General features: G+C 36.0%; 1 protein-coding gene across 11 annotated transcripts in view; it reads left to right on the top strand.

The window, feature by feature from the left end:
* LOC122829151 (teneurin-3-like) overlaps positions 1-27734 on the top strand; it is a 314256-nt gene that overhangs the window by 248629 nt on the left and 37893 nt on the right. For all 11 annotated transcript variants that reach the window (XM_044113478.1, XM_044113472.1, XM_044113474.1 and 8 more), the window contains 7 exons: positions 201-333; positions 526-654; positions 3240-3371; positions 3496-3631; positions 6174-6317; positions 23897-23968; positions 27372-27549. In XM_044113478.1, coding sequence (XP_043969413.1) covers positions 201-333; positions 526-654; positions 3240-3371; positions 3496-3631; positions 6174-6317; positions 23897-23968; positions 27372-27549 — 924 coding nt within the window. The remainder of the gene's footprint in view (positions 1-200; positions 334-525; positions 655-3239; positions 3372-3495; positions 3632-6173; positions 6318-23896; positions 23969-27371; positions 27550-27734) is intronic.

Consider the following 27734-nt stretch of genomic DNA (forward strand, 5'->3'; position numbering starts at 1 on the left):
CCAACCAATGATTTAATAGACCAATCAATTAACTAATTAAATGAATAATCATTCCAAAAATAGATCAACCAATTATCAGCATATCCGTCAATGTTAGTTTATGTAAATAATTATTTCATTTACATAACAGTAACTTCAGACTGTTTTTGGAGCTCTTTTAAACTAATCTACCTGGTTGTTTGCTGTTGGTGTGTCCACAGGTTCGACCTCCTGGCCAACGGAGGGGCATCACTGACCCTCAGTTTTGAGCGTGCTCCATTTATCACTCAGTACAGAACCGTGTGGGTGCCATGGAACGTCTTCTATGTGATGGACACTCTGGTGATGAAGAAGGTACATTTTGACACATTTCTATATAGGTGACATGTTTCCATAAAATCATAATGCGGCAATTAACCAAGGAAGATACTTGTCCATAATTTATATACTGGCACTGATTTCTGAAATGAATTATGCCCAGGGAAATGAAGAAATTCATATTTACAAACAGAAAACAGTTTAACCATCTGTGTTTGTTTATTCCAGGAGGAAAATGACATTCCAAGCTGTGACCTGAGTGGCTTCATCAGACCCAGTCCAGTGATTGTTGCCTCACCCCTCTCTTCATTTTTCAGAGGATCACATGATGATGGCCCCATTATACCTGAAACTCAGGTATGGTAAACCTATTTGAAGGTTGCTGGCCAGATATTCCACTCATTACCCATTATGTCCAGTATTCACCTGGATCAACTGAGTTAAGAACTAGATGTGAACAGCAGTGAGAAATATGAGAAATGTGATTGTGAAAGATTGGATGTGGTGAGGATCCGCCAAAGTCTGTATTTAAAAAAAATTAGATGTGTTTGGACCACTTACATGTTACTTAGCAATAATTTTAACCACTGAGCCAGTATTAGTACTAGTCATAATCTTACAAATGATGATACTCATAGGATTTGAGCTGACTATGAATTGATAATTGTGAATTTGTGCAGGACAGTGTTCATACTAATACTCCTATTGTAGATAAATAATGCATTTACAACATGGATTTGTTGTAATGTGTGGTCTAGATTAGAGTCAGGTGAAACAGTGTGGGGCAGATTGTGCTGCAGCTATTAGTTATGTAATTACTAAATCTTAATTTTGCTTGACCAAATTGTGCACTCTAATGAAAATTTGTGCAGAAATTTGACTTTTTTTTTGACCCCAGTGCTGCAGTAAAACAAAAAACTAATCAATAATTATTAATATCAACATTTATTGTTATTGACTGATGTAAAACACCTGTATTGTGATACATTTTTCAATTTAAACATAAATTGAATCTGCACTGCACTGGCAAAACAACATTTGAGCTGTATTGGTGACTTAAAGAGGGAATTAATGCTGAAAAAAATCACTTTTTCAACATTTTCATAACAACTGAAGGTATCATAGTTATTCGTTACTACAACAATGTTCTTCACAGTTACTAAATATAGCATGAAGCCGCACTATAAAATGACTCCAGTGCCTGGAAAATACATAATACCCTCCATTTGTAAAGCTGTTATGAGCAAAAGATCTGTTGTATTTATAATGTTTTTGGAATGAAAATAAATGTCCTCTCTCATTCTGCTGTGCAATAATCTGTTTTATTGCAGAGTTCAGCTTTGTTCTACATATTGTCATTTTAATGTTTATGGCTTTTGAAATAGCTGCTGCATGTGTTCTGAGGCAGTGACCAGACACTAAATTATTCTCAGTTCTACTAAAATCCTCCTAAAAAGGGTATTATGGACAAACATGCACACACAGCTAAATATAGTTCTTTCACTTTCAACAACTTCTGACCACAAATGAGCATCTGTGTGTGTTAGAAAAGAAGAAAAGAGAAGTATTTCACTTGTGTGGCTTCAGCATGAATTGGGTCTCCTGAAAACAGTGAAGGAGAGCGGTTGTGTGTGTTTTAGATTTGGGCTTTTGGTCGTCACATTGCATTAACCAGTCTCCTGTGGAAGTGAAGCAGACGACAGTAGTTTAGAGTTTTACAGCCCTAACCAGTGCTCCATGATTACTTTTTATTTGCCTTGTGTCTGTAATTCTCTTGTAATACTGCAAAAATGAGAAAGTGTGTGGCTCAAGTAAGTATGTGTGTATGTGAGGGCAGCTGAAAGCCGAGCCAACCAGTAGTGGCCTGATAAATTTTGGCAAGTTGGCTTCATCAGTTAGAAGGGCGATCTTAAAAGGGACATAATGGACATGTAATGAACACTTAATGTCCAAATAATGAAAAGCCAATCATGCTGAAAAACAGTGTAACATCACAATGGTCCAAGGAAGAGGAATGTCTCCCCGAGAATCATTTTTTTGAATAATCTTTTTCTTAATAGTCTTCCTCTTAATCAAAAGTGTTCTTTCTCTTGTCTCTCTCACTGTTCTCCAAATAAAACTCTGGATATTTTAGTAATTCGTAAAGAAACATTTCCACACACAAACTTTGAGTCTTGGCACGTTTTCTCTATGCATGTGTGGTTTGGAGTACCGCTGCTTTCCTCAAACACTCCAAAAACACCCATCCATTCATCCATCTTTCCATCTTTCTGTTCATTAAATTTAGAGAAATTTATATTTTTTTGATCGTATGATGATGCCACATCATACAATCATTTCTGGAAAGAACCCACACATATATAGGGAGAACATTCAAACTCTATGTAGAAATCCAGAGCTTCTTACTGCGATGCAACAATGCTAACAAGTGTGACGTTGTGCAGCCCAATTAGCATGCATGTTAGGTTAATTAGTGACTAAATTGACTTTGGGAGTGAGTTAAATGTTGTGGAACAAACATTGTGTTGAATATTCTCTCTTGTAACAGGCTTACATTGTTATTTATTATTTAGTTGTCATTTTAAAAAAAATCCTGCTAACATGTTCGATCTGTCAGTGTTAATGCTGTTACTTATTAATGGTTCACAGCTGATGAGTTGGACTGCACCTTACAAATCAGGGTCATTCTTTGCCTCAAGCAAATGAGTTAAAGCATTTTTTTGTCTTGTTCAAGAGTTATGGTAGGATGGAGATGCACATGCAGATGTTCTGACTCTCAGCTACGGTCATTTCTCATCTTAGAGCTCCAGGAAGGAACTCCGTCACCTCAGGGGGAACCCAGAGTGGAGTGGCTGCAGCTTCACATCGAAATGAGAAAAATTTTGAGTAGTGAAATGAAATTATTGTGAGCTTTGATTGTGTTTCTGTTGTTTTTCTTACAGGTTCTCCAAGAAGAAACTTCAATACCAGGCAGTGATCTAAACCTGGTCTACCTCAGCTCCAGAGCTGCTGGATATAAACCAGTCCTCAAAGTTTCCATGACACAATCATCAATTCCTTTCAACCTGATGAAGGTGAGTTGTGTGTCCTTGTAGTTATCTAAAATAATTATAATCTGCAGAATCTGTACCAACAATGAAGTAAATGAAGTCAATGGTTAACTTTAGTGACCTTTGTGTCATTGTTCTGTTGATACAGGTTCACCTGATGGTGGCGGTAGTGGGTCGTCTCTTCCAGAAATGGTTCCCTGCCCAACCAAATCTATCGTACACTTTTATCTGGGATAAGACAGACGCCTATGGCCAGCGCGTCTTTGGACTGTCAGAAGCAGTTGGTGAGCAACAAATAAAACGTCTAATCACTACGTTCTTCAGATATTTTACAAATTATTTTTCTACTACTTAACGCTTGATTTCACTATCTTTGAAAAGATTTCTTTTAAACTCAGTTTCTTATCTCAAACCAAACTTCTGCGATGACTACTTGCTAATTTGAGATGCCCAATACAGTTTTACAGCGACAGATCTTATATTCAAACTGAGGGATATCTCCTCTGTTCTTAATATCAATAAATAATGACTTCATGCAGCAGTGAGGCTGCAAAAAATTATTTAAATGCCGATTTTTTTTTTTTTATCTAATCGTGTTAAAGTTCTTAAATCAATATCAGAAACGTTTTTCATCTTTTTTACTACCAGCTGGTTAAAGCTGTACCAGAACCAAAAGTTGGAAATAAAGCACACACTTCTTCAGTCTAGATCCTTTTTAAGCGTTTAAACCAACATAATGGTTGTTCTTGCCATTTTGAGGGTATAATGTGTCTCAAAGCTATAAAATATTTGATGCTTAATACGGATATTTTTCCAATCCCACATTGTAAAAGTCTGCGCACAGTTCAATCAAAATAATTTGTTTACACATTCTACTTCACTCACTAGTCTCACAGCCGTTATATATTGCCTGTGCAAGAATAAGGAGCAAAACTGGAGCAAAGTTCCACCAACTTTCTGTTTCCTGGATTACAGAAAAACTCCAGTCCTGGCTAACTTAATTCAGATAAAAAATATTTCCAAATACACTTATCATGTTAAACATAATCTTGAGTTTTTCTAATTATATACCACATTAATCTTGAACCACTCTAAACGTGTGATCTGTTTATGGCCTAACGTTTTGTAAATTAGCTTAAGAGCTGTTTCTAGACCTGCTAGTGGTGACCTGAAAGTCAGACTAGAAGCAGTAATAATTGTCTACATACAGAGGTGGGGAAAGTTGCAGCTTGAGCTGTTAATATATCAGTGTCAGAGCACTCCTCCTCAACTCATTTTAGCCTTTCAGATTTATTTTATTGTGTCTTAAAAGGCTAATCTTAAAACAAAATCTCTCACAGTAGGAAATGCCAGCGATGTGCATATCACCTATCATATAAACTTCAAAATCAGTTGCATTCTTTCGTAATAGTTAATAAACACACAGGATTCATCGGAGAGTGGCGGTGCCATCAGGATCAAAAACACCTGCTGCTGCCTTTGACTAAAACCTTAGCTTTCACTGAGACATCAAAGCAGCATGGAAACGGATCAGACACAAACGTGTTGTGCACTTATTACTGGTAATTGATTCTGCACATGTCAGACTCATCTTGAAAGAGATTTCTGCTTCTGTGAATGACCTCAAACTGTATGTTACTGTGGGTGTAGACACTACTTGTTACAATGGGAAAGGATATTATCAGGCTCTAATAGCAGCAGCTGCTGCTGCTTCAGATTCAGTTATCTGAACTGTAAATTTGATTAAAAAAAAAGGGAGTACTGAAAAGATAAGACAGCATCATGAAGGATTATATGAGTAATTCTGCTTGATGGTGAATGATGCGGGTGAGATTGATGATTTTGGTGAAGAACAGAGACATTTTAGAAATGAAAGAAACACATTATGCACTGCAACAAATGTATAAATAATATTAAGAACAATTTACGATAGAATAATAGTAATTTAATGATAAATGAATGAGATAAAGAAAAACACTTCAAGATGTTCTGATTGCTTTGACTTGACATTTTTATTGAGTTTGCAAAAATTTTACCTTAAGCAAGCAAAAATTATCCTATAGTCACCAAATATATTAAGTGTTGTTTATCATTACCTAAATGTTTATTTTGTTTTTCAAGGGAAAAAATACATCAGGACACAACTTATTTAAACACCAATCAGTTTTATAGCTTGAATTTGTATCATGCAATGGAAAATATCAGATATGAATTGATCCATTTATCTATCCATCTGTTCAGAGGTTAGCATTTTATAGTCAAATTTTTATTCTGCAGAGGGAAAATGAGAAAGCAAAATGTTAGAAATGAACCAAGTTAAAAATAAAACATTTAAAAATAAAATTCCTATTAATTATTACAAGATACAAATAGAATTATTGAGCAATTTACATGATTTTACATTTTGTCTTAATTTTCACCATGTTATTTTTTTTTTATTGTACATTCAGAGGGAAGTTTAATATGTACATCTACCTCACATGTTACCATGGTTCTGTCATTGCATGCCTTTTCATGCTTTCATGATAATAACAATGCCAAAAACATGCAAATGAGTTTCATTTATGAATCCCAGCAAGCTGGAGAATACCTTCACTTTATTTTCTAATTAGGTGTGTGAACTTGTGTGTGTGTGTGTGTCGGGGTTCACAGTATGAGCTTCACAGCTTGCATAAATTAGAGTAAAAAAGGACACTGGAGCTATAGTGTCTGTAGGCTGAAGAACTGTAACTTTGCCACTAAATTTTTTAAATAGCTGACTTTTTCCTAATTGTTTGGATTTGGATTACACATCGTCACACACCTGCCCTTCTGTGTGTTCAACAGTGTCAGTGGGGTTTGAGTACGAGTCATGTCTGGACCTCATCCTGTGGGAGAAGCGAACGGCCATTTTGCAAGGCTATGAGATGGATGCTTCCAACATGGGAGGATGGATGCTCGACAAACATCACATTCTGGACGTGCAAAACGGTACGAGTCATGACCAAACTCCAAATGTCCTTAAGTAGACGCTTCTGTGCATATTTTATCAGGTTAGGCCGACACACCAAGATCAACAGCAAACATTTCTTTTCTGATTTATCTGGATCATTGCCTGCTGAAGTTGTTAAGTGGAGCACATACAGCAGCATGCATAAGATTAGAGTAAGCAAGTTCTGAAAATATTTTCCCCTGGAGTGTCTTTTTGTTTCTCCACTCCATTACCTGGTTAATTGTATGTTAAGGAGTGAGAGGTCATAGCTAATAGCAGGGTAAAATTATGTTCATTCAGGCAGTTGCTAGAGTGATTGTTTTCATGCAGACTTTGGTTGATGGAGCATCTCAAACATTGCGCATGTGCGTGTACTGGTGTGTGTGAGTGTGTGTGTGTTCCTTTTGGGGTTTCCTTGATTTGTTCCAGTTGACCAGAGGTATTTTAGGAGCCTTTTATCTCCCTCCTATTCTCTTCTGAGACTCGCTCCCATTCACACACACGCACACACACACAGATCTTCTGCTCAGTCTTACATCTGTCACTCTGGGATTCCTGCCTGGTCTCATCTCTGAAAACTCTTGGCTTTGTCTCATAATATGTTATCATGCTTCCTCCTTTACTACGTCTTCAGCTGTGTCTCTATTTGAATCGACAGTTTTAAAAAGTTTCTCTGCTGCTTTTTTATGGGAGAAACCAGCATATTTATTGTAGTTCTTGCAAAAAATAAAATAAAACAAAAAAACAAGACTACACGGAGGGAAGATATTTAGAGCTGGATTAATACAACTCCAAATAAAAGATAACCTTGTTCTCTATTCAAAGCGCAATTAGAAAAAGAATAGATTCAGAGAACACCTCAACGTTAATTTTTCTGAATTTAGGCTCAGGGTTTTTCTTTTTCTTTTATACTAGTCAACCATTGCTTATACTTTATGTGCATCACTTAAAGAATGGACCAATTTACTCAAAAAAATACATTTTATTTAGTAAAGAAATAATACCAGTATACTGAACAGAACTCAACAATAAAAAGCATCTGTGAAAAACTAAATGCACCTGAACAACCTGAGATATAAAATCCACACCTTATAATTTAAAAACGGCATCCTCTCTTTTTACCATGAGTGTTTAACATCTGTTGCCTCTAAATTTACAAGAGACTGAGGTAAACATTTTAATTAAAGTTACCTCCTGTCGTTGCTTAAATTCACTTGATTACAGCTCACCAACAGATGCTAAGAGGCCATTTGTAGCTGCAGGTAAAGGTTACTATGGTTAGTCTGTGGCATGTCTGAAAATTTTGCTTTATTGGTGGATTAAATTTATCACTTGGAAATGCACCAATCCAAGTTTCATGGCTAATAAAACTTGGATTGAAAACTCCCAAAGCAATATCCGTTTCTTTTGGTTTTTCTTTTTAACTGTGATGTTGATAGAGGTTTGAGCCATTTCCAATTTCTACTGACCAACTAACATTAAAAACTTTCCAAATAGTTTATTTTTCAGTGAGGAGACGCGACGTCAAACTCTGGAAAATAGTAATAAGTAAACTAGTAAGAAAAGGAATTTAAAATATCTTCAGTCACATTTTGAGGGATCAAAGTGTCTTTCAATATATCTCAAATGACGTCTCAGAATTTGTCACACAAAGAGTCAAATATCTGTAATTACTATTCAATATATCTAAAACTTATTTATAAGAAGTAGAAAATACATTTTTAGTCATTTGAATTAAGATGTTTTGCGTAATTCCCTTCACACTCACTTAAAAACAGTTTTGAAGAGCTAAAAGTGCTACTATCAACCCACTCCCGAAAAATTGTGCATTTTCAAAAAACCTTTTTTAATTTTAATTTATATATGTTTTTAATTTTTGCATTGACAATTTTAAATATATAAATCTGGGATGTTGTGACTAAACAGTATAATTATTCTAGTTATCACTTCTGTCATTATGACTACTCAGAAAGTTAGTTAGTATTTGAAATAGAAAAAATGTCTATGTTCAAAATATTTGTAATTAATTTGGAGATACCTGACTAATCATAATTAGCATTTCAGGAATCCCCAAGTTAGCTGTAATTATTTGCTTTCAAGATCTCTGCAGTTTAACTTACACTAAAAACATACAACTCCTATCTGATAATACATGTAATGTATCTTTAATATAATGTTATTAAAGAAGTCTTTAATTGGATTTCAGACTGGTCAGAACACAAAGGAGGATATTTCAACTTTACTTTGTGACTGGTCATAAATTATTTCTGAAATGTATGTTTTTAGTCAGTAATTCATTGGATATATCTTGAATTAAAGCCTTCATGCAACTTAACAGAAAATCTGACATCATTTCTACTAGTCAGAATGTAATTAAAGATGCCTTAATAACCTAATATGTATAGTCACCAACCAATTTTAGAAATCAGGAGTGTAAATGTGGTGGAGCCAATTTTATGTTAAAACAGCCTGCCCTATTCCCTGAGCACCTGAGATTTTAAAAATTCAAATCCAGCATATTTAGCAGAAGGAGGGCAAAAGCTCAAAAAGTTTAAGTAAGCAGAGCAATGTATACTTTCTGCCTTTCAATAGTTTTATAGAGGCTGGAGGCAGCTTGAATAAATGACATGCCTCTGTAGAAATATAAATATATTTCCTTTTAAACATCTTCTCACACCTTCAGTGCTTTTTCTGCCTGCATGTATAAACTAATACTGAAAATAGATTAACTTCCACATATCAGTGTGTGTTGTTGATGTGGTCTAGTAATGTTTAGCAGTGCTGCATTCCCTGATTGAATTATTGCAAAATAATTTGATTTCCTATGATCGCATGTGAATTTTTAATGCATGCATTAGCAGCTCTTCTAAGCATAAGTACAAATGAAAAGAACCTTGGAACAATATTAAATTACTTAACCTTTATTACCAATCCAGCCGTTTCCTTTTCCTCCTATCTCTTGCTGTTCTTTATGTGACACACAATCCATCAATTTTTTGTTCTCTCCTCTTTCTCTCTCTCTCTCTTTCTGCAAATCCTCATGGGCTTTCAACACATTGTCACCCAATTCAAGGTGTGTGTGTCAGACAGTGTGTTTAGAGTACAGGTGTAATTTGTGATTTTCTCTCCACCCTGTGATGGTGTGATTTGGTGCCAAAGGGGACGGCACTGAGGTGCATAATGTGGCTCTGTGTCTTTGAGACTAAAACATCCTGTGCGCATCACCATGTTTCAGTTTGAGGTGGACACCCTGCGTGTGTTTCATTTAGATTTCTTTTCCTTTTAAATCCTAATTTTGTTTCTGCATAAATTTCTCTGTTACATATTATTAATTCAAATACAAGTCGTAACAATAGTCATAATAATCATAATGAAAGTGAGTGGTTTGAACCATGCAGCAATCAGCACACTGCTTCCACAAATGTCAGGATCTATAATCATTTCCAGCTTTCAATAAGCTCCTCAGTGAGCCTGCAGGGGAACACTGGTCAATCTAATAATGAATCCCAACACTAACTGGCAGCAGCTTTCCAGACAGTTACAGTTATTTAGAGAACTGGGTCCTGTTCAGCCACATGAAATAAATGGCATGTCAATAATGCCTTTGGGCTGTGCTTGTTTGCGTCTTATGTACGGAGAGGAGCGACTTTTAGACCGGATCTGCTTTGCAGATAACAGACTGGAAATGTTCTTACTAAAAATACTCTGTCCTGATTTCATAAATACAAGTGTTCATTAGTAAACAAAATAAAGAAAAGCAAAATAAATTTAGAGCAGATTAGTGTTCTACTGCATTAAGAAATAAACCAACGAATAAAGAATAAAATAATATAAATGTTTGCAACAGACCAGCAAACAGCAAAAAGATCTGGGATTTCATAATCAATGGCCACTTTAATAGATACACCTTGGTTGTTCCGATATAGATAATTATTGATTAGTTCTTTGTTTTAAATATCTGAAATACTGCCGAACCAGTGATGTGACCTTTTCTATTTTATCCACAGTTTTCACTCCATGTTGTTGGGTTTTTTTCAGGTTTTTTTTAAGCCATTGTGAGACACAGTGGCCAAAAACTGCTGCTGCAAAGTAACTCAAGAGGTTGTTGCTAGGTAACCAAAGAGAGAGTTGTTGCTAGGTAACCAAATAGAGAGTGAGTTAGTTGATGCCACCAACCTAGCAGGCTGTGAGAAGTTGAGCGACTAAAGCCTTTCCTCTGTCTACATCCCCCAGAATTCTTTGTGGTTCAGTAAAATTATTGAAAATTTAATCAGATGTATTACCTGTTGGTATTGATCACATGTCTATCATGATATATGTTATTGATTGATATGTTGTTATTGATTCATTGTCCACCCCTATCTTAATGTTTCTTGGCATAGACAACACAAGGTTTCAGAAACAATCCTCAGAGATTATGGTTCATATTTCCACAATATATCACACACTTACTGCAAATTCATACACTGTAGTCATAAACAGAAAGAAAGGTCAGCAATAATACTCCCACACCATTATGCCACCTCTGCCGACCTGAAAGGCTGGATGGATTCATACTTTATTTAGTTTATGACACATTTTGAATGTCACTGCTGAAACAAAAACTCATCACAGTAGGTTGTGCTGTCAGGTCAGCTCCACTGTCCCTGTGGCACTTTGTATCCTATAGCAATAACCTGGAGTTCAATTTGAGACGTACACTGAAAGGGGACTGAAGGTGAACTCTAAAAACACATATATATATAGTTTCTGTTGCTGCATGGCTGAACTTTGACTCCTGCGTGCTGTTTTTAATGTTTTATCCGTGACACAGAGCCCCAACCGAAAAGGATCATAAACTAAAACTACAAATAGAGGAAGGTTGGAAAAAAGGTTTTATTTTTTTGATTCGTTCTGACTTTTAAACAGGTTGTGCTAAGATTGCATTTGGGCATAAAGCAGGTAAAACCTTTTTAAAAGTTAAGTCTTCCTTTTTTGAAAAACATAAAGTCTGGGCAAAGTTTCTCAGTTTGACAGTTAGCAAGTAAATAAGTAACTAGAGGTCACCTCAGGGCAGCTGTGTCTTCAATCCAGTGGTTTCCCATCATCAAGGTGTAACTGTGTGCATGAATGGGAATGACTGATTTCATTGAAAAGTGCTCATTCCTAATAAATAGGGGTGAGCATTTATTGTGTTAAATTTCTTAAATTTTTATTTGTTGTTGTCATAATAAATTTCAATTAATGATGTTTAAAAACCCTAAAACTGTCCATAATGTCGGTATTATTATTTTTACCATTTTTTTTCCACTGTTTCTTTATTGATAGAATCTGTAAATATCAATCAATTTAAAAATATGATTAAATGCAGTACTGTATGCTGTTTAGCAGTACAAACCACACTTATTTATATGACTGGTGTCCCAAAGACACATATTACAAATGGATATATTTTCTAGAGCACTATTTGTGTTTGTGGGTTTATGATTGTGCACCATGCAGTCACACCAAAACGGTTACCAAAGCAGAAGCAAGAAATAGTTCCCCTACTAATAAAGCTTCATGATTCATGTCATTTAATAAGTAAATAAGTACAATATAAATCACAATTAAGTTATACATCGTTAAAAAAAAAACAGCCATTAAACACTCAAAACAATCTTGAGTCAAAAGCCTGGTAGGTCAAACCAATTTTAAATTGCTTTTGAAAATCCTCCACAGACTCAGCAAAGCGAAGCTGCTGGTTCAAGCTGTTCTACAGTTTAGGAGCCACAAACTGAAAGACCCCGTACATGGAGCAACTAGGAAACACTGGGCTTGGCACCAAAAGCCACAAGCAGCAGAGTGTTTGGTTAGAAGCTGACACAAATAATCAGGAAACTAAGAAAGTAGAACTTCTACATTTTAAAACCCTCCAGGAGACATGCTAAAGAGTGCAAGACCAAGGATTTATATTTAGTAGATTTAGTAAGTAAATACGCATAGATTCTGAATAGCTTGCAGACGTAAAACTGATTATCTGTCCTGATTGGTAAAAAGAGCATTGCAGTGGTCCAAAAACAATAAAATAAATAGATTAATACTATTCTCAAGATCTGCCTGGAAGATCATGTGTTGTGTAGAGGAAATGTTTTCTAAATGAAGGAAACAGGAATGAGAATTAGATGTGAGTGAATTCCTTATGAGGAATCAAATGTAACTCCTAGAACATTTGATTTGTTTACCGAGCAAAAAGAGGCAACTGCCTGATCGATTTTAAAGAGCAGGAAATGTGGAGCTCTGATTAAAGTCTCTCTTTTATTTCTGTTTAAAACCAGAACATTGCTAGAGAGCCAGTCACTGATCCAAGATAAACACTGGATGAGGGTGAACAACCAATCCATCCAGTCCAGTTTAAAAAACAGAAACAACTGGCTATCATCTGCATAGATGAAATAAGTGATATATTTGGTCCCTGTGAAACACATTTATCATTAGCTGAACATGGAATGAAAATAAAAATATTGGTCTGGAATTGACGATTTTACGAAAAAAAGAATATATTTGTAAAGCATTCTTAGATTTGATTTGTCTTGAAAAAGGTTTACAGAGGAATCCTGAACCCTCGATCCATATGGTTCAGTCTGTTTCTGAACTTACTTCTTTTCACCATGTTGCATTACAGAAGCTTTCTGTCGACACATGTCAAAACATTTTAGAGAACAGAGAGAAGAGACGTCTCACTATAGGCAGCCTTGTTACCACAAATAACCAAAATGCCCTGCACCTGTCTCTGAACCCAAGACACAGGGCTTCCACTTAAAGACACATGCCAAAAGTCGTCTTTCTAACTTTACAAGAGGTCCCAATGAAAGTAGTCACAGCTCTTTAAATGGTCACATTTTGCTGCATTACACCCACAAATATTAGAATAATATTAAGATTAGTGTGATTAATTATTCACTCTTATTCAAATCTTGATGAATTGCAATACGATTTCATCCTTCTCTCTACATGGTAAATGCCATTTGTAATGATAACTCAACCCCATATAGTGCAGTTGAATCTACATTTTACAGTTTCAAAAAACATGACTTAAATCATTTATGTAGTTCTTTTAAACCTCAGTCAAAATATATGTGATGTGACTAGATGTCAAGTTTTAGATGTGACAGTTTTTGACTTGAAAATCTGATGCGGTTGAAGACGAATGGAGCTTTCCTGTTCAACTCAGTTTAGAAAAATAAGCATGGTATGAGTTTTCAAAGTTTTATTTGTGGTTAGTATTTACTGCGTTTGTCACACCCACACATAAGGTACCCCACAGTGCCACCCGCTGATGGCACTGTGCAGCCGAGTTTATTGGTACCAAATGATGGAGCTGAGACAGGCATGTGGTGAATTTGGCAAAAAGGCTGCTTTATATTAACTTTGTGCTGTGCCTCTGATGTCAAACAAAGAACTGAGATCTAACAGCGCACATTTAGAAACAAGTCAACTATCAGACGGCATGAGAAGATCATTGATAACATATCAAGTGCTTTTAAGCTTCCCTATCAGTCTCTCAAGATCCTTTTTGATCTTTCTGTTGCAATTTATATGCAAACAACAACCAATATGCAACGGGCTTTCCAAGCATCATAGGAACAACAATGAACACATATGTGAGTAGCCACAAAAAAACAGGAAAACGTCTCCCAGGGGACAGTTTGAGTTATTTATAGGTTCTGAAACTGTGGATAATAAGCTTTCCATTTATGTCAAACTCACTGAGATAAAACAAAAGCTATAACCATTTGAATGTTGGGACTCTGTGAACCAGATTAGTGAGAAAACAGGCCTCAGACTTTCAGAAGAATCATTTCCAAACTTGTTAAGGTAACAGGGGATGTTAGGAAAATATTACTATACAATAACTTCTGCCCCAGCATGAACAAAGGTGAGCTTTTCTCTGACTTATCTAGTTAGAATTATATAGTTTTTACAAGTTTCAGAAGTTTTGTCCCCTTGTCTAATAAGGCCTCGAGCTTCTCTCTTGTGAGCTTTTGTCATAGTCATTTACGAACCCTGAAATTTGGAGGAATTAAACCACACAGGATTTTTGACAATATAAACTTCACTTTTTAACGGTTGTTATCTCTGAAGTAAGAATGTACACGTGTTGGTTTCAAGATGTCCAGTTACTCAGATGTCCTACCACTCTCTTTCTGCTAGTAAATAATTCATCCATGTGTTGTAGAAATCTCAGAAAAATTAAGATTTTTGTGTGTTTTTGCTCTGGAAACCTGAGTGTAAAGGTGGCTTATTAGATTAACTAGAGCCTTTTAAATGGCTGTGTAATTAAAATATTAATATAATTTAATGGAAAATGACCATGAGCAAATATGTGGGCATAGAGCACAAACTCATACATTCAGAGACTAAATCTATATGGAGATCAGCCGAACTTTGACCTTTAGTGATAGTATTTTTTAATAAAGAGCAAACATGAATGGATTCTGCTCTGTCACTTATGAATTATACAACTTTTAGTTATTTTTTTATAACTAAATGACCTGTACTGTTACACCCATGTGTATAAATCTTAAGACGTTTAAGAGGATTTTAAGGGATTACATGTAATACAGCAAATGAAATCTCATCATAGTAATGGGATAGAATACTTCCAGTTTATCTGTAGAAATTTCAATACATTTTTTATCAACCCAGTCAGATACATAATAGCAAAGGTCGGGTCATTTGTTGGTGAAGGTCATTCTAACTCCCAAGAGAGCCGTTTGTCATGTTCAGCCTTAACTTGTTCAGATTGTCTCTGTGGGAGATGCTTCCATCGGTTTCTATCACATACAACACTTCAAATAAAAATCATGAAATCACCACTCCTTAAAGACAAACATTTACATTTATTTCTTCAGATTGCTGAGTTACTTGTGAGACATAATGCAAATATAACTTGTACTACTGTACCCAGTTATTTGCTTCACATTTCATGAGTAAAGGAAGATATGTTGACTTAATGTAGTGCTCCACTATTGCCTTCTGCAACTACAGTAAGGTTCAAAAAGCAGTTAAACTCATGTGATACTGATTATTTATTTCTTTATTTTATTTTTTCAGAATTTAAAAGAATACAGACGCCATATACATTGCACAGAGATTCTACTGCTGCAGAATTTGTGCAGGATGTCGCAGCACTGACCCTATTATTTTTCATTCTTGCAATTGCACAGAGAAACTCACTGACCCCAGCATGCCAAAAACTCCAAGTGGCTCCAACTCTGACTGGCCTATCTTCTCATTAATTTAGCTAATTACTCTGCATAGAGCATTGACCTTTCATTCCCATATAGTACGGTTATCATGAAGTGGCACAACAGATTCATAGACCATCCTAACACAGCCACACACTGTGGCTTTTTCACACCCTTTATACCAAGGCAAACAAAAAAAAATCAGCATGCACATTTCAGAGACATGAAAGTTCCTCCTTTAGACATGTTATGTTTTTCAAATGAACCGACAGACTCACAAGACAGCATACCTTTACTGAAAATATTTCCCAAAGCTGACCTGCCGTCTTCTTAACACAATCTTTTGTGCCTGTAAATCAGACAGCTTTCTTTGTTCTTGTGACTTGGACATGCAGTACTATGAAATGTTAGGAACTGAGGTTGCCAAGGCACAGAGGGATTAATGTCACACAGAAGGCCAGGTGTACAGATTCATCTTCTCCGTAGAGGAGTACTCCCCGACAGGTGGATGAATGCACACTGAATAAGTCAATTATTTTGCATAATTGATCCCATGAATGATGTATAATGAAGTCAATATGGTGTAAGGAATAAGCTGTAGTGTATGATTGGTTGTCTAAACACAATGGTGCCTTTTCCAGAGACAATGATGGTAAATGAAAATGGTAGCATTTGGAAAGTGAAGGCATTTAGAGAAGATAAATCAGGAAATAACTAAATAGTTTCTCGCTTTGCCAGCAGCACAATGACTAATAGATCAAAACTTTTTGTTTAATATGACTTGAACATTATGAGCATTATATGTACTTTAAAAACAAACGTATGTTTGTTCCCAACAGTAAGAAAAATTGGGCACTACTAATGAGATTTTTCCTGACATTCAGATAGATTTTGAAAATATTTGCCAGGTAAGGTTAGAAAATCTGCCCAAATCAAGATACGGCATGCTATCAGGGCCCCAATAGAAAAACTGAATGCAACAATTAATGATGTGCACACTTATGCAGCCCGGTTATAGCAGCTTTTTGTTTTTATTATTTTCTCCCAAATAGATCTTTTCAGTGAACTCAGACACAAGACATGCTTTAATTAAGATATAAAAAGTTGCATTTTTCCCACATAACTCACACTTTTATTGTGGTTATAGGCCAGTCAATATACTCCTGTCATACTATTTATGAATTTGTGTACAGTAGAGGATTCCTGTGAGTATTGTGTTTCATTTGAGCCCTTATTGATGACTCTATGTCGAAGCATAGATGAGTTACAGCCGTTTGAAGTATGCATGTCAGACGTCTTCACTGTGATCTATGTGGAGGTTTCAAATGGATCGATATGGATAATGACTGGACATAAACAAACAGAAACCTGTCTAGAAATGTCTTTTTAAACAAATTTGAAATGTAAGTAGATAAGACTTCCCTCTACGGTGTTATTTGATTTTCAGTGTATACCTTCAACACTCCATATGTAGTAACTTAAAAATAAACAAGAAAAACCCAGGCGAGAATTTTTTTTTAAAATTTGTTAAGAACATTTTTATAGCTACAAACTCACCTGAATAGCATTTCCATGATTAAAGGACTAATGTTTCTGCAAGATCTAGAGAAACTCATCCATGTTTTTATCTTCAGTCACTCTGGTTACTGCAACAGTCTCCTCACAGGTCTGCCTAAAATAATCAGACAGCTGCAGCTGATCCTGAACGCTGCTGCTGGTGTTCTGACTAAAACCAGTAAGATAGAGCACATCACACCAATTCTGAAGTCCTTCACTGGCTCCCTGTAGCTCAGAGAATAGACTTTAAAATACTGTTGAAAACACAGTTTATAAATCAATGAACAGCTTAGCACCACAATTCATTAAAGATCTGCTGTTGTCATAGCAACCTTCCAGACCTCTCATGTCTTCTGGTTCTGCTCTGCATCCCCAGAACCAGAACCAAACATGGAGAAGCAGCATTCAGCTTCTATGCTCCACAAATCTGGAACAAACTTCCTGAAAACCGTAAAACGCCTGAAACACTGAGTTCCTTTAAATCCCACCTGTTCAGAGTTGCTTTTGAAACATAATAAATATTATCCAAGATGTTGATGTGTAATGACAGGACTTGGAAAAATGCAATGGAATAAATTAAATGTTTTAGTTGTTGATTTTTGAGTTATGATGCAAAGCACTTTGAACTGCCTTGTTCCCAACATGTGCTATTCAAAAAATATTTGATTTATTGAACTGCATGCTAATTACAGACTGCAAATATGAAACATTTAGATCATGAACTCCAGAGGGTTCAATTTGTGCATGCTCTTTCAGGCTCTTTCAGACATCTTTTGTGATTTTGCTTCCACTATTTAACAGGTCATGGGGTGTACTCTTTTACATCTTTTATTGTACATGTCCACCTTACTTTATAGGTCCAGAAAACAGAACACATCTACTGTTAATACGCTAAGCCACAAAACCAATTATCAGTGTCAACTTTAAGTCAGATATTCAGAATTCAAATATTACCAGACAGGAGCCATGGTGTTCAACTCTCAGAGAGACAAGCATTATTCAGCAGGCTTCATATATTATACATCCCTGTATGTGTTATATCTTCGGTTGCCTTCTAACCTAGTTTACTCTGTCTGTGGTGTGTGTAACTGCTTGTATATGCACTACTGAATGCAAAAAGGAAGCTGTGCATCTGTTACCACTATCCAGAAAACCCACAGCAAAAGCAGCTGTCAGTATATTATCTACATACATAGGTATCTATATACATGTCTTCGTTTTGTGTGGCATAGTTATTGTCTGACTGTATGTTTAACTCTTGACACATCGAGCTTGTTATTGCTGTGGTTGACCACACCTAAAGCTTTTATGGACCAACTGATTCACATTGTTTGGGAGCATATTTCCCCCTCAGAATATAGCATTTCACATGCATATTCTGACTGAAAACAGATTTTTGTTTTGGGAATATAGCCACTGAAGAGATTACCAGATTTCCCTTACTCTATTTGTTCAATTTGCTGTTAAACACAAAAAATGAATTAGCCACTCCCACACCAGCAGCTTACTGCATTTATGGATCTAGATATTGTGGAGATCAATCTGAGCGAAAGAATGGGGAAGAAAAGGGATTTTAGCAACTTTGAACATGACATGGTTGCTGGTGACAGACTGTCCTCCCTGAGTATTTGACAAAACCTCTTTCAGCTCTACGTGCCATCTTCTATGAAGCAGTAAGAAGTGCTGATAGTGTGCAGTGTTTTTCAAAATGGGAGTATTAGGACAGCCTCAGAAAGTTGGATCGAAGTTAAGAAGAAAAAGAAAACAAAATTTTAAAAAGTCAAATTCCATACGTTTTTTAATCATATATTTTTTAATTGGATATGTTTTTAACATTACTCAGCAGACTTTATATATCAAATGTCAAATATTTTTGGATCATTGTTATAAAATACTAGTTAAAATAACTTATTGTAATGTCATTTGCCATTCTCATCTTTCTGATTGGTTGCAAGTCAAATTTATCAATCTGCTTTGCTCCTCAGGCTGGCGTAGCAAACAGGAAAAGGAAAAGTATGTTTCCAACAAAAAAATTTTTTAAAAAGGAACCATTCAGCAGTCCTGAAGTGGAGGACATGGATGAAAAAAATACTAAAACCTTTGGTGAAGATGACGGAGTACTAGGGCCACACTAAGAAATTAAAAATAAAATAAAATATAAGAAATTACAACTGTAAACTCATAAAATTACCAGGATAAAGTCATAATATTACGACTTTATTCTGGTAATATTATGACTTTATTATTGAAATATTATGACTTTAGTATGATATTATGTTCATATTATTTCCACTTCATTCTTATACAACTTTATTCTTGTAATTTTATTTATTGATTTTTTTATTAGTATGGCTCTGGAACTGTGAGAAAAAAATTAAATTTAATGTGGGATAAGATACAATATTACATATGTTTTAATAATCATACGAAGGAATTGTGGTGAAAATGTATTGTCAGGTAATATATTATAAGATGGACATCAGATTAATAAAGTCATTATATACATTACCTGAGGATAAAATGTTCCACCCCAGAACTCATGGCCAACTGAAACCCAAAGGGTTGAGGCACCATTCATGGTAAATGAACATAATAATTATTGATAGTGATTAAAAATTAGAATAAAATTTGAAAAGTTGATGTTTCGTTACGTATTTTGAATCACTGCCTGTGGATTTCCAAAGGGGGCCCCAGCCAGATGCCGTTGCTGTTTGGGGGGGTCATAGCATGGAAAATTTGGGAACCCCAGGTCTATGTATCTGTGAGACCTCCTCTGTGTCTGCTCTGCTTTATAACTGACTGTTAGATGATCAAGGAAGTGCCTGTAAAACATATTGTGCCCACTGAGAGCACTGTAGCTGTGCCTGTTCTTTGAAAAACACGCCCGTCTGTAATCTGCAGGAGCGGGTTCAATTCAGGACATTTTTTTTGTTTCTTTTGTCAGTCCTGGATAGTTCAGACTCTTCCGCCACTACAATGGTTATTATCTGATAAAACATTTATGTAGATGCAGCCCTAACAAATGCACTAAAACTCCACATTTAAGACAAGGATTCTGCTATCAAGGTCAAATTCACTCATTTACACACATGAGAGAAAGTCTCTCTTTTAACACAGCAGGAGCATTCAGCGTTCTGCTTCTCAATGTCTTTCACCTACTTTCTCTGTCGTTCTTTCTCACACACGCACGCACGCACACACACACGCTCACATATATACATGCATGTCTAGCTTTTTTTTCAAGCAGCCAACTAGTTGGGTGCCCTTTGCCGACTGCAGCACAGCATGAGCGGAGCCCTGCTGACTCGGCCTCTGTTGATCAATCAACACCTACTAATGGGGAAGGAGATGAAAGAGGGAGAGAAGGAGATGTGGATGGAGGGAAAATGGAGAAAATGTATAGAGACACGGGATGGATGGTGGGGGGGCTTATATGGGATGTAGGGGCCAGTAATAAGATCACTGTATCAGGGCTGTTTAACCCAAATGCAGGAAATGACACAATCTCAATTCATGGCCTGCATATTGAACTCATTACTGTGGATCACCAGCAGGAAAAATGGGTCTTCAAAAGCGCATATATTTTTCATGTGGTGTTAACATGAGATTGTATTAGGACAGCTCTCGGATGTTTGTGTGAATGAGGGGTGGCCCAGCACTCATTCCTCCATTTTTTAGCTTTTGTTTGCCCAGGCTTCCTGTGGCTCTTTTGAAGTATTTCCATGGGAATTGTTGCATTCGGCACTCATTTTAAGTCTAGTTTGTAGGTTCAGGCTAACATTTTGTTCTTTTTTGTGTTTGCAAGGCCCAATTACAATTCACATGTGACTTATATTAAAAAATCCACTAAATTGAATGGAGGGAAATAGATAGATAGATAGATAGATAGATAGATAGATAGATAGATAGATAGATAGATAGATAGATAGATAGATAGATAGATAGATAGATAGATAGATAGATAGATAGATAGATAGATAGATAGATAGATAGATAGATAGATAGATAGATAGATAGATAGATAGATAGATAGATAGATAGATAGATAGATAGATAGATAGATAGATAGATAGATAGATAGATAGATAGATCGATAGATCTTGTGCTGCATAGATAGCATTCGATGCAGCTTGCTTTCAAAATGGCGGCTGTGTTTTAATAATTCAAGCTCACCGCAGGAGGCCTCTCTTTGATGTTTCACTTTGAAGAACTAGTTCATCCCCTTCCTTCACTCTGTTCGCCGTCTCGTGGGTCCGTCACCTGTCACAAAGTCAGCCTGTGAAGCTCATTCCTCCTTATCCTTACTCACACTCTTCCTCCTCTTTCATCAAAAATGTTCCGTCCTTCCATATCTGTTATTTCCGCTTTGCATGGAGTAAATATCTCAGGGCTCATGGCTACGTGTTTTCTTTCTCTCTTTCTGTGTCTGTCTCCCACAAATTTACATTCCAACGTATCAGATTTGAAGGCCTGTGCTTTTAGCCTTTAACTGGTGCAAAGATTATAACAGCATTATTTATTTATGACCAGTATATTTTCTTAGAAACTGCTTCTGTTTTTTGCTCATTTCAAAGCTAAGGTACAGACTGATACCATAAAAAGAATAGTAAAGAAGGATGTGTCTTAACTGGTTTTTAATCTTTTCATTTATTTTATGTTGAATTTTCCAATAATGACCAGTGGAACAGTTTCAAGGAGCAGTCATAAGTTTAGATTCATGCACCTTTGGCACTAATCTGTATTCATCTTTGGCTTTTCTAATGATGAACAGCTACTTTACCACACTGGAAGGATTATACAACATCTGACTCCAATATGTCCAAATACCAGTCTTAGAAAGTTGCAGAAAAACTATTTTTAAAAATTGTGCCACTACATAAATACTCCTCTTGGCAGAAATGGTAGTAGTCAGTTATTTACTTTTTTCCAGACTAACATTTCAAGTCAGTACATTCCCAGAGTGTTAGAGAATTCCAGTAGCTTAATATTAACCTGTTTCTTCCATTCAAAAGCCGGTTTCTAAGTTCCTGTGTGATAATTGTCTTGGTGGAACACCAAACACCCAGATTTGATCTGCAGCTGTTGAACAACTTGTTCAACTTTTTCTTGTAGTCCTCCTTTCTTTTCTTATTCTATCCACTCTATGCAATGTACCGGTATAAAACAAATCCCTCTGCATGATGGCAACACCACCATGGTTCACACTTTGATATTTGACACCATGATCTTTACTTTGTTGTACCTTACATCTAATTCTTTGCCTCATGTGACCGTAAACATTTTCTCCAGAAGGCTTCTGGCTTGTGAATGTGGACAGCTACGTGTTTTAGTTCAGTTTTTAGGTGTCCACTTTAGATTTGAAATTTATTGTTGAATTTTGGGGTTTAGAACAACTTGTGGTTCCAGATTTGTCCCTAAACAGACTGACCAATTTCCCTCCATCGTTTGGGTGAGATAAGAAAACTTTGACACAGTTTGTTGTTCAAAGAAGACAATGGTCCTGAAATCACATCAAAGCTGTTTTTAAAATTGATAAACCATATTAATATTAGGTTTCTGGAATTACTTTTAAATGGGTGGACTCATTAAAGAACAATTTATAAAGCAGCTCTGCCAGTTAAAATATCTTCCTACAGCTTTTTTGTGATTCTGCGATTGCAGAAATTCAGCATATCCCTGCATTTTTAAATGTTTTTATTTGTGAGTTTATTACAATGTTTTATACTGTCACAAACATTGGGTTTGAAGGTGGCAGTATTTCATTCTTTTACTTCTCTGCTGTTTCAGGTTTATTTAATGTCTGTGTTTGATAAAGTTGAACTAAAATTGAACTAAGTACTTTTAAGATCAAGCCTGTTTTCGTGTCCAATCTGTCTTTTTGTTCACCTCTTTTTCTTCTGTATGTAGATTTTGCAAGGGGTTTTATTGGATAAAGATATTGCAAAATTTCTTGCAAATATTTCTAAAGTATCAACACAAAATCTGTGATTTTGATTGCAAAAAGTCACAAAACCAATTGTGAATTCATGTAGGGACTGTTTAATAGAAACAATGGTTGAATATATCACCATAATTAATTCCATGAGTACATAAAGCAGGAGATTTGTCTGCAATTTGTACATTTAAACATTTTCACCCAGTTCTTGTTTATGAAATCCATTTCAGTTTTACATTTCATAATTTTACCCTGGAAAAGAAAACAGCTGAAATACTTGATTAAAAGCTCCAAGCTAACATGGAATCCATTCTCATTGCGACTGTATGTAAACTCCTGACAAGCACTGTATATGTGCATACCAGAACAAACTAATGCGGTTTTTGTGAAAAGGCCTTGAGTGTCAACTTGTTCGTAGCACCAAAGTTGCCGTTGGCAGAATGAGCAGAGTGTGTGTGAAGTAGGAGCTCAGAAAGATCATCAAGTAACATTTAACTACCGACAGCCTTCGGGTCAATTTATTTCTGTAGTTATTCATTGCAAAATATCATTAAACTCGAATGGAGCAAGTTTTGGCAAGCAAGCAGTCAGCATAAGATTGAAGACCTACAGATGGAGGCTTTCTTCATAAAGGGGTAAAGGGCCAGGTGGTTCGACATCTGCACATTCTTCATCTGTCCAAGATCCTCTGTTGATTTAAGAAGGCACTGCAAAATATTGAGATATAATTATAAAGCTAAATGCACCAAGTTTCTTGATAGCAGTAGAAAGACAGAACCAAATGCCAACTCATCCAATCAGCTTTTTATTTTACATCTGCTGCTCTTCTTGTTCTCATTAACTCTTAAAGTGATCTCTAGTTTTTTATCTTTTCTAGGTATTCTGTACAAGGGCAATGGTGAGAATCTCTTTATCTCCCAGCAGCCCCCTGTCATCAGCAGCATTATGGGTAAGTATACATTATTTTAACATCTTAACATTGTGGAAAAAGTATTATCCTCCTTTGAGGTTTCTTGTGGGTTTTTTTCTTTACAAATTAATGTTTCACATCAGCGGGTAAATCTTAATTTGGCCAAAATAGCCCAAGTGAACAAAAAAAGCAGTTTTCAAATGAGGCTTTCATTTAAGTGAAAGTTGAATATTTGTGAAATCCCGAGTTAACTGTGACAAACTAAAATTTTTTGAAAAGCCGAGGTCATTTCACTGTTTGACTTCTGAGGTAATTAAAAAAACCTGTCTGGCAGCAGGCAATAGATTACATGATTACCTCAAAAAGTAATAAATCATGCCCTGAAAACCAGTGGTGGAGAAAGTACTCAGACAATGTACTTAAGTAAAAGTACAAATACACAGACAAAAATTTACTCAAGTAAAAGTCAAAGTACCACATTATTATTTTACTTAAGTAAAAGTAAGAAAGTACAAGCTTTTAAAACTACTTAAGTATTAAAAGTAAAAGTACTTGCCAACCATAATACCTAATGGCTTATATAATGTCATTAAGTGTACCTATCGTATTTAGTTTTAATAAATCAGTAATGTACCATTTTAATGAGCAATGCTGCAGATAAAGCATGTTTTTATTGTGTTTACCCCCTGTGACAGTTTAGATTTAGATATTTTATTCTATGCATCAGAATTCCAGGGATGACCTGCAGGGTTACATGTAATTAGGCAAAATGAGAGAAATTATTATACCTTTGAAATGTTTTATTTAATTCAAAATAAACACGTTCAAAACAAAATTGTTTCCCTGAAAAAAGGGACTTTAAACTGACCTAACAAACATCAAGCGATTTGGAAACATCTAGTCTTTCGTCCTAACAAAACATGAACTTAACTTTTTTGCCAGCTATTTTGAGAGAACTCTTAACAGAAAGGGGCAGAGGACATTCAATCAAGGAAGAGGAGTCCAACTTGGAACAGCCACATAAAGTTCTGTAGCATCTGTATATGGGTGCACCTGATCTGAATGAAATTGGTCCCCCCACATTCTTCAAATCAGACAATTGGTGTCAAACATTTGTGCTGTTTATGCAGAATTTTTTTTGTTTGTTTTGCTTACCTTTGAAGATATTAATGAGCGTCTAAAGGTCCAAAGGTCAACCAGTCCCCCACCCCATTTACGAAGTCAAAATTACCTTTAAACGTCCATTGATATTTTCAAAGATAAAGCAGGAGAAACTAAAATTTTGCTGCACAAAACATTTGACAATGATTTGAAGAAAGTGTGGGGGTCAGCTTCAGTCAGCCTACTCTAATCATAGCACCACATTAACTTCTCATTTTAACATCACGGCAAGAATTTCTTGTTCAGCTTAAGCAGAAGTTGGTTCTCAAAGTTTTTAGAGTCCAGCCTGGCTCTTTTGGGTGAGAAAATTTGTCCTGCTATACTGAAGAGTCTTTTGCAGGCTGCTGAGGCGGGCAAAGGTGTGTTCACTTTTAAAGACAAATTAAACACTGCCGGAACTGACTTGAGAATATCCATGGTATCACTTGTGCTGGCCAAATATGCATCTAGCTGTCTGGTAGTCTCTTGAATGTTGCTCTTAATGACTCTGAAGTAGTCCTCCTCATCTGATGAGCTTGAGTTGTTCCGAACGAGTTGCACTGGCTCTTGATCCAGGTTTGTCTTGATGTAGTCCAGTCCTATACAGAACAATCAAAATTAATACCACATAGGAAACATAATTCATCAAAATTTTATAAATGACACATAAATGTCACCAATATACTTTTAAAACCACAAAGTAGGTCTTAACAACTACATATATATGACCATAATGGGTAGCACCTACAATTTTGCTCCTTGGTGGTATGAGAGGAACAAATAAGGAAGGTGAAGTCTGGATATAATTTATTCAAATCATAAACTACTATACACTATGTAATGTATAAAATTTTTGATTTATAGGTAATATTTTCTGATGACCAGGAACTGTTCTTTGAATTTGACAACAATAGAGTATTTTAAAAAAAAATTAATGGCCATTGAGGAACAATTTATATGATTTACCCATTTTCAGCATGTCATCATTGCTTGTCCAGGATGTTCGGAACTTTGGAAGAAGAATCGCTCCTGCAATGAGTTCAGGGTCAGCAAGCGCTAACATTTATTTAATAACCAGGACGTGACGGAGTTTAGCGTCAATATGTAACATTCATGGCGGGAGACGTGATCCCGACCGCAGTAATCACTGTTACTTGCAAGTTCATGCTAGCTTATAATAATATACAGTAATCGTATTTATTTACTGCAGCCGAGTTCAACAAAAAGCTTGCTAAGATTACATAAAACTTCACTAACACAAATTAATTTAACATCGATAGCGTTTAGCAACTTAACTTACCTCAATATGTTTTTTCAAATTTGATGGTGAATTTTTGAAAGATAGAATTTCATGCTTTCGGTGAAGGCAAAGACGGCATTGGAATCTCCAGGAAGCGTTTTTTGACCCAGTTATTTCAAAGAAATCTTTTAAATAAGGCCATGGGTGGGGCAGGTCTTCTGGAGGATGACTATCCTTGGACTCCATTCTGGGAGTTAATGATTCTGCAGGTCCCGCGTATTGTGCTGCTCTTCTTGAGGGAGGGCCTAATGGTTATTTCCCGCTTTGGATTGGTTCAGCGGACTGATTCTGCTCTTGCCATTGGATACTTTCAAACTAACGAACAAATCAAAAAACCGAAATGCGTCTTGGATGTAACGAGTAACGAAACGCTGTATAGAAATGTAGTGAAGTAGAAAGTACAGATACTTACTGTTAAATGTAGTGGAGTAAAAGTAGAAAGTATCCATTATTAAATCTACTTAAGTAAAGTACAGATACACGGAAATTGTACTTAAGTACAGTAACGAAGTACTTGTACTTCGTTACTTCCCACCACTGCTGAAAACAAAACATAAAGGAAGTGTCACTTCTAATCACAACGCACAATAGCTGCCATTTCCATTACAAATGTGTAAGACTCTGTTAATATTTAGCGAATATCAAAAAGACACAATTTCACAATTGCAGTGTTTTCATTAGGTAGGAAACGCAATTAAAATCAAGTTTGTTCATTCAGTAAGTTACTAAAAAAACATGCTGCGCCATGATCCTCTTACCACTTCCTGTCGTCTTGTCTTTTCCGCCAGTAGTAACATCCGGTTGTTGATTTCGACTTATAAGATGTGATGAAAGTGTATCCATTGCAGTTTTGCAAAATTTTGCAATTAATAACTTCCATTCCTAATTTAAATAGGACTAAAAAGCAAAAGAAATAAAAATACAGTAATAGAACTGTATTTGTTGATGACTTGAAAGGTAAAACTAAATATTTCACTGACTAAAACTGACTGTGAATCTCAGGAAATGGTCGGCGACGCAGCATCTCCTGCCCCAGCTGTAACGGCCAGGCAGAGGGCAACAAGCTGCTGGCGCCTCTGGCCCTCGCTTGCGGAGCGGATGGCAGCATTTTCGTCGGGGACTTCAACTACATCAGGAGGATCTTCCCCTCCGGGAACGTTAGCAGTGTGATGGAGCTCAGGTAACAACGGAGGGAGGATCAGTGGTTCTTCCTAACTTCTTAAAACAGGGCAAACTCCACCTTAGTATCCTACAAAGAGAGAGCTCTAATTGCAGTACTTTAAAGTCAAACGCTTCCAAATCCACGGCTTCATCCATGTTTGTACGGTTCAGATGATCCATACTCACGCTTTGTGTTGAGTGTTT

This window comes from Gambusia affinis, linkage group LG04, assembly GCF_019740435.1.
Source record: "Gambusia affinis linkage group LG04, SWU_Gaff_1.0, whole genome shotgun sequence".
Taxonomy (NCBI): Eukaryota; Metazoa; Chordata; class Actinopteri; order Cyprinodontiformes; family Poeciliidae; genus Gambusia; species Gambusia affinis.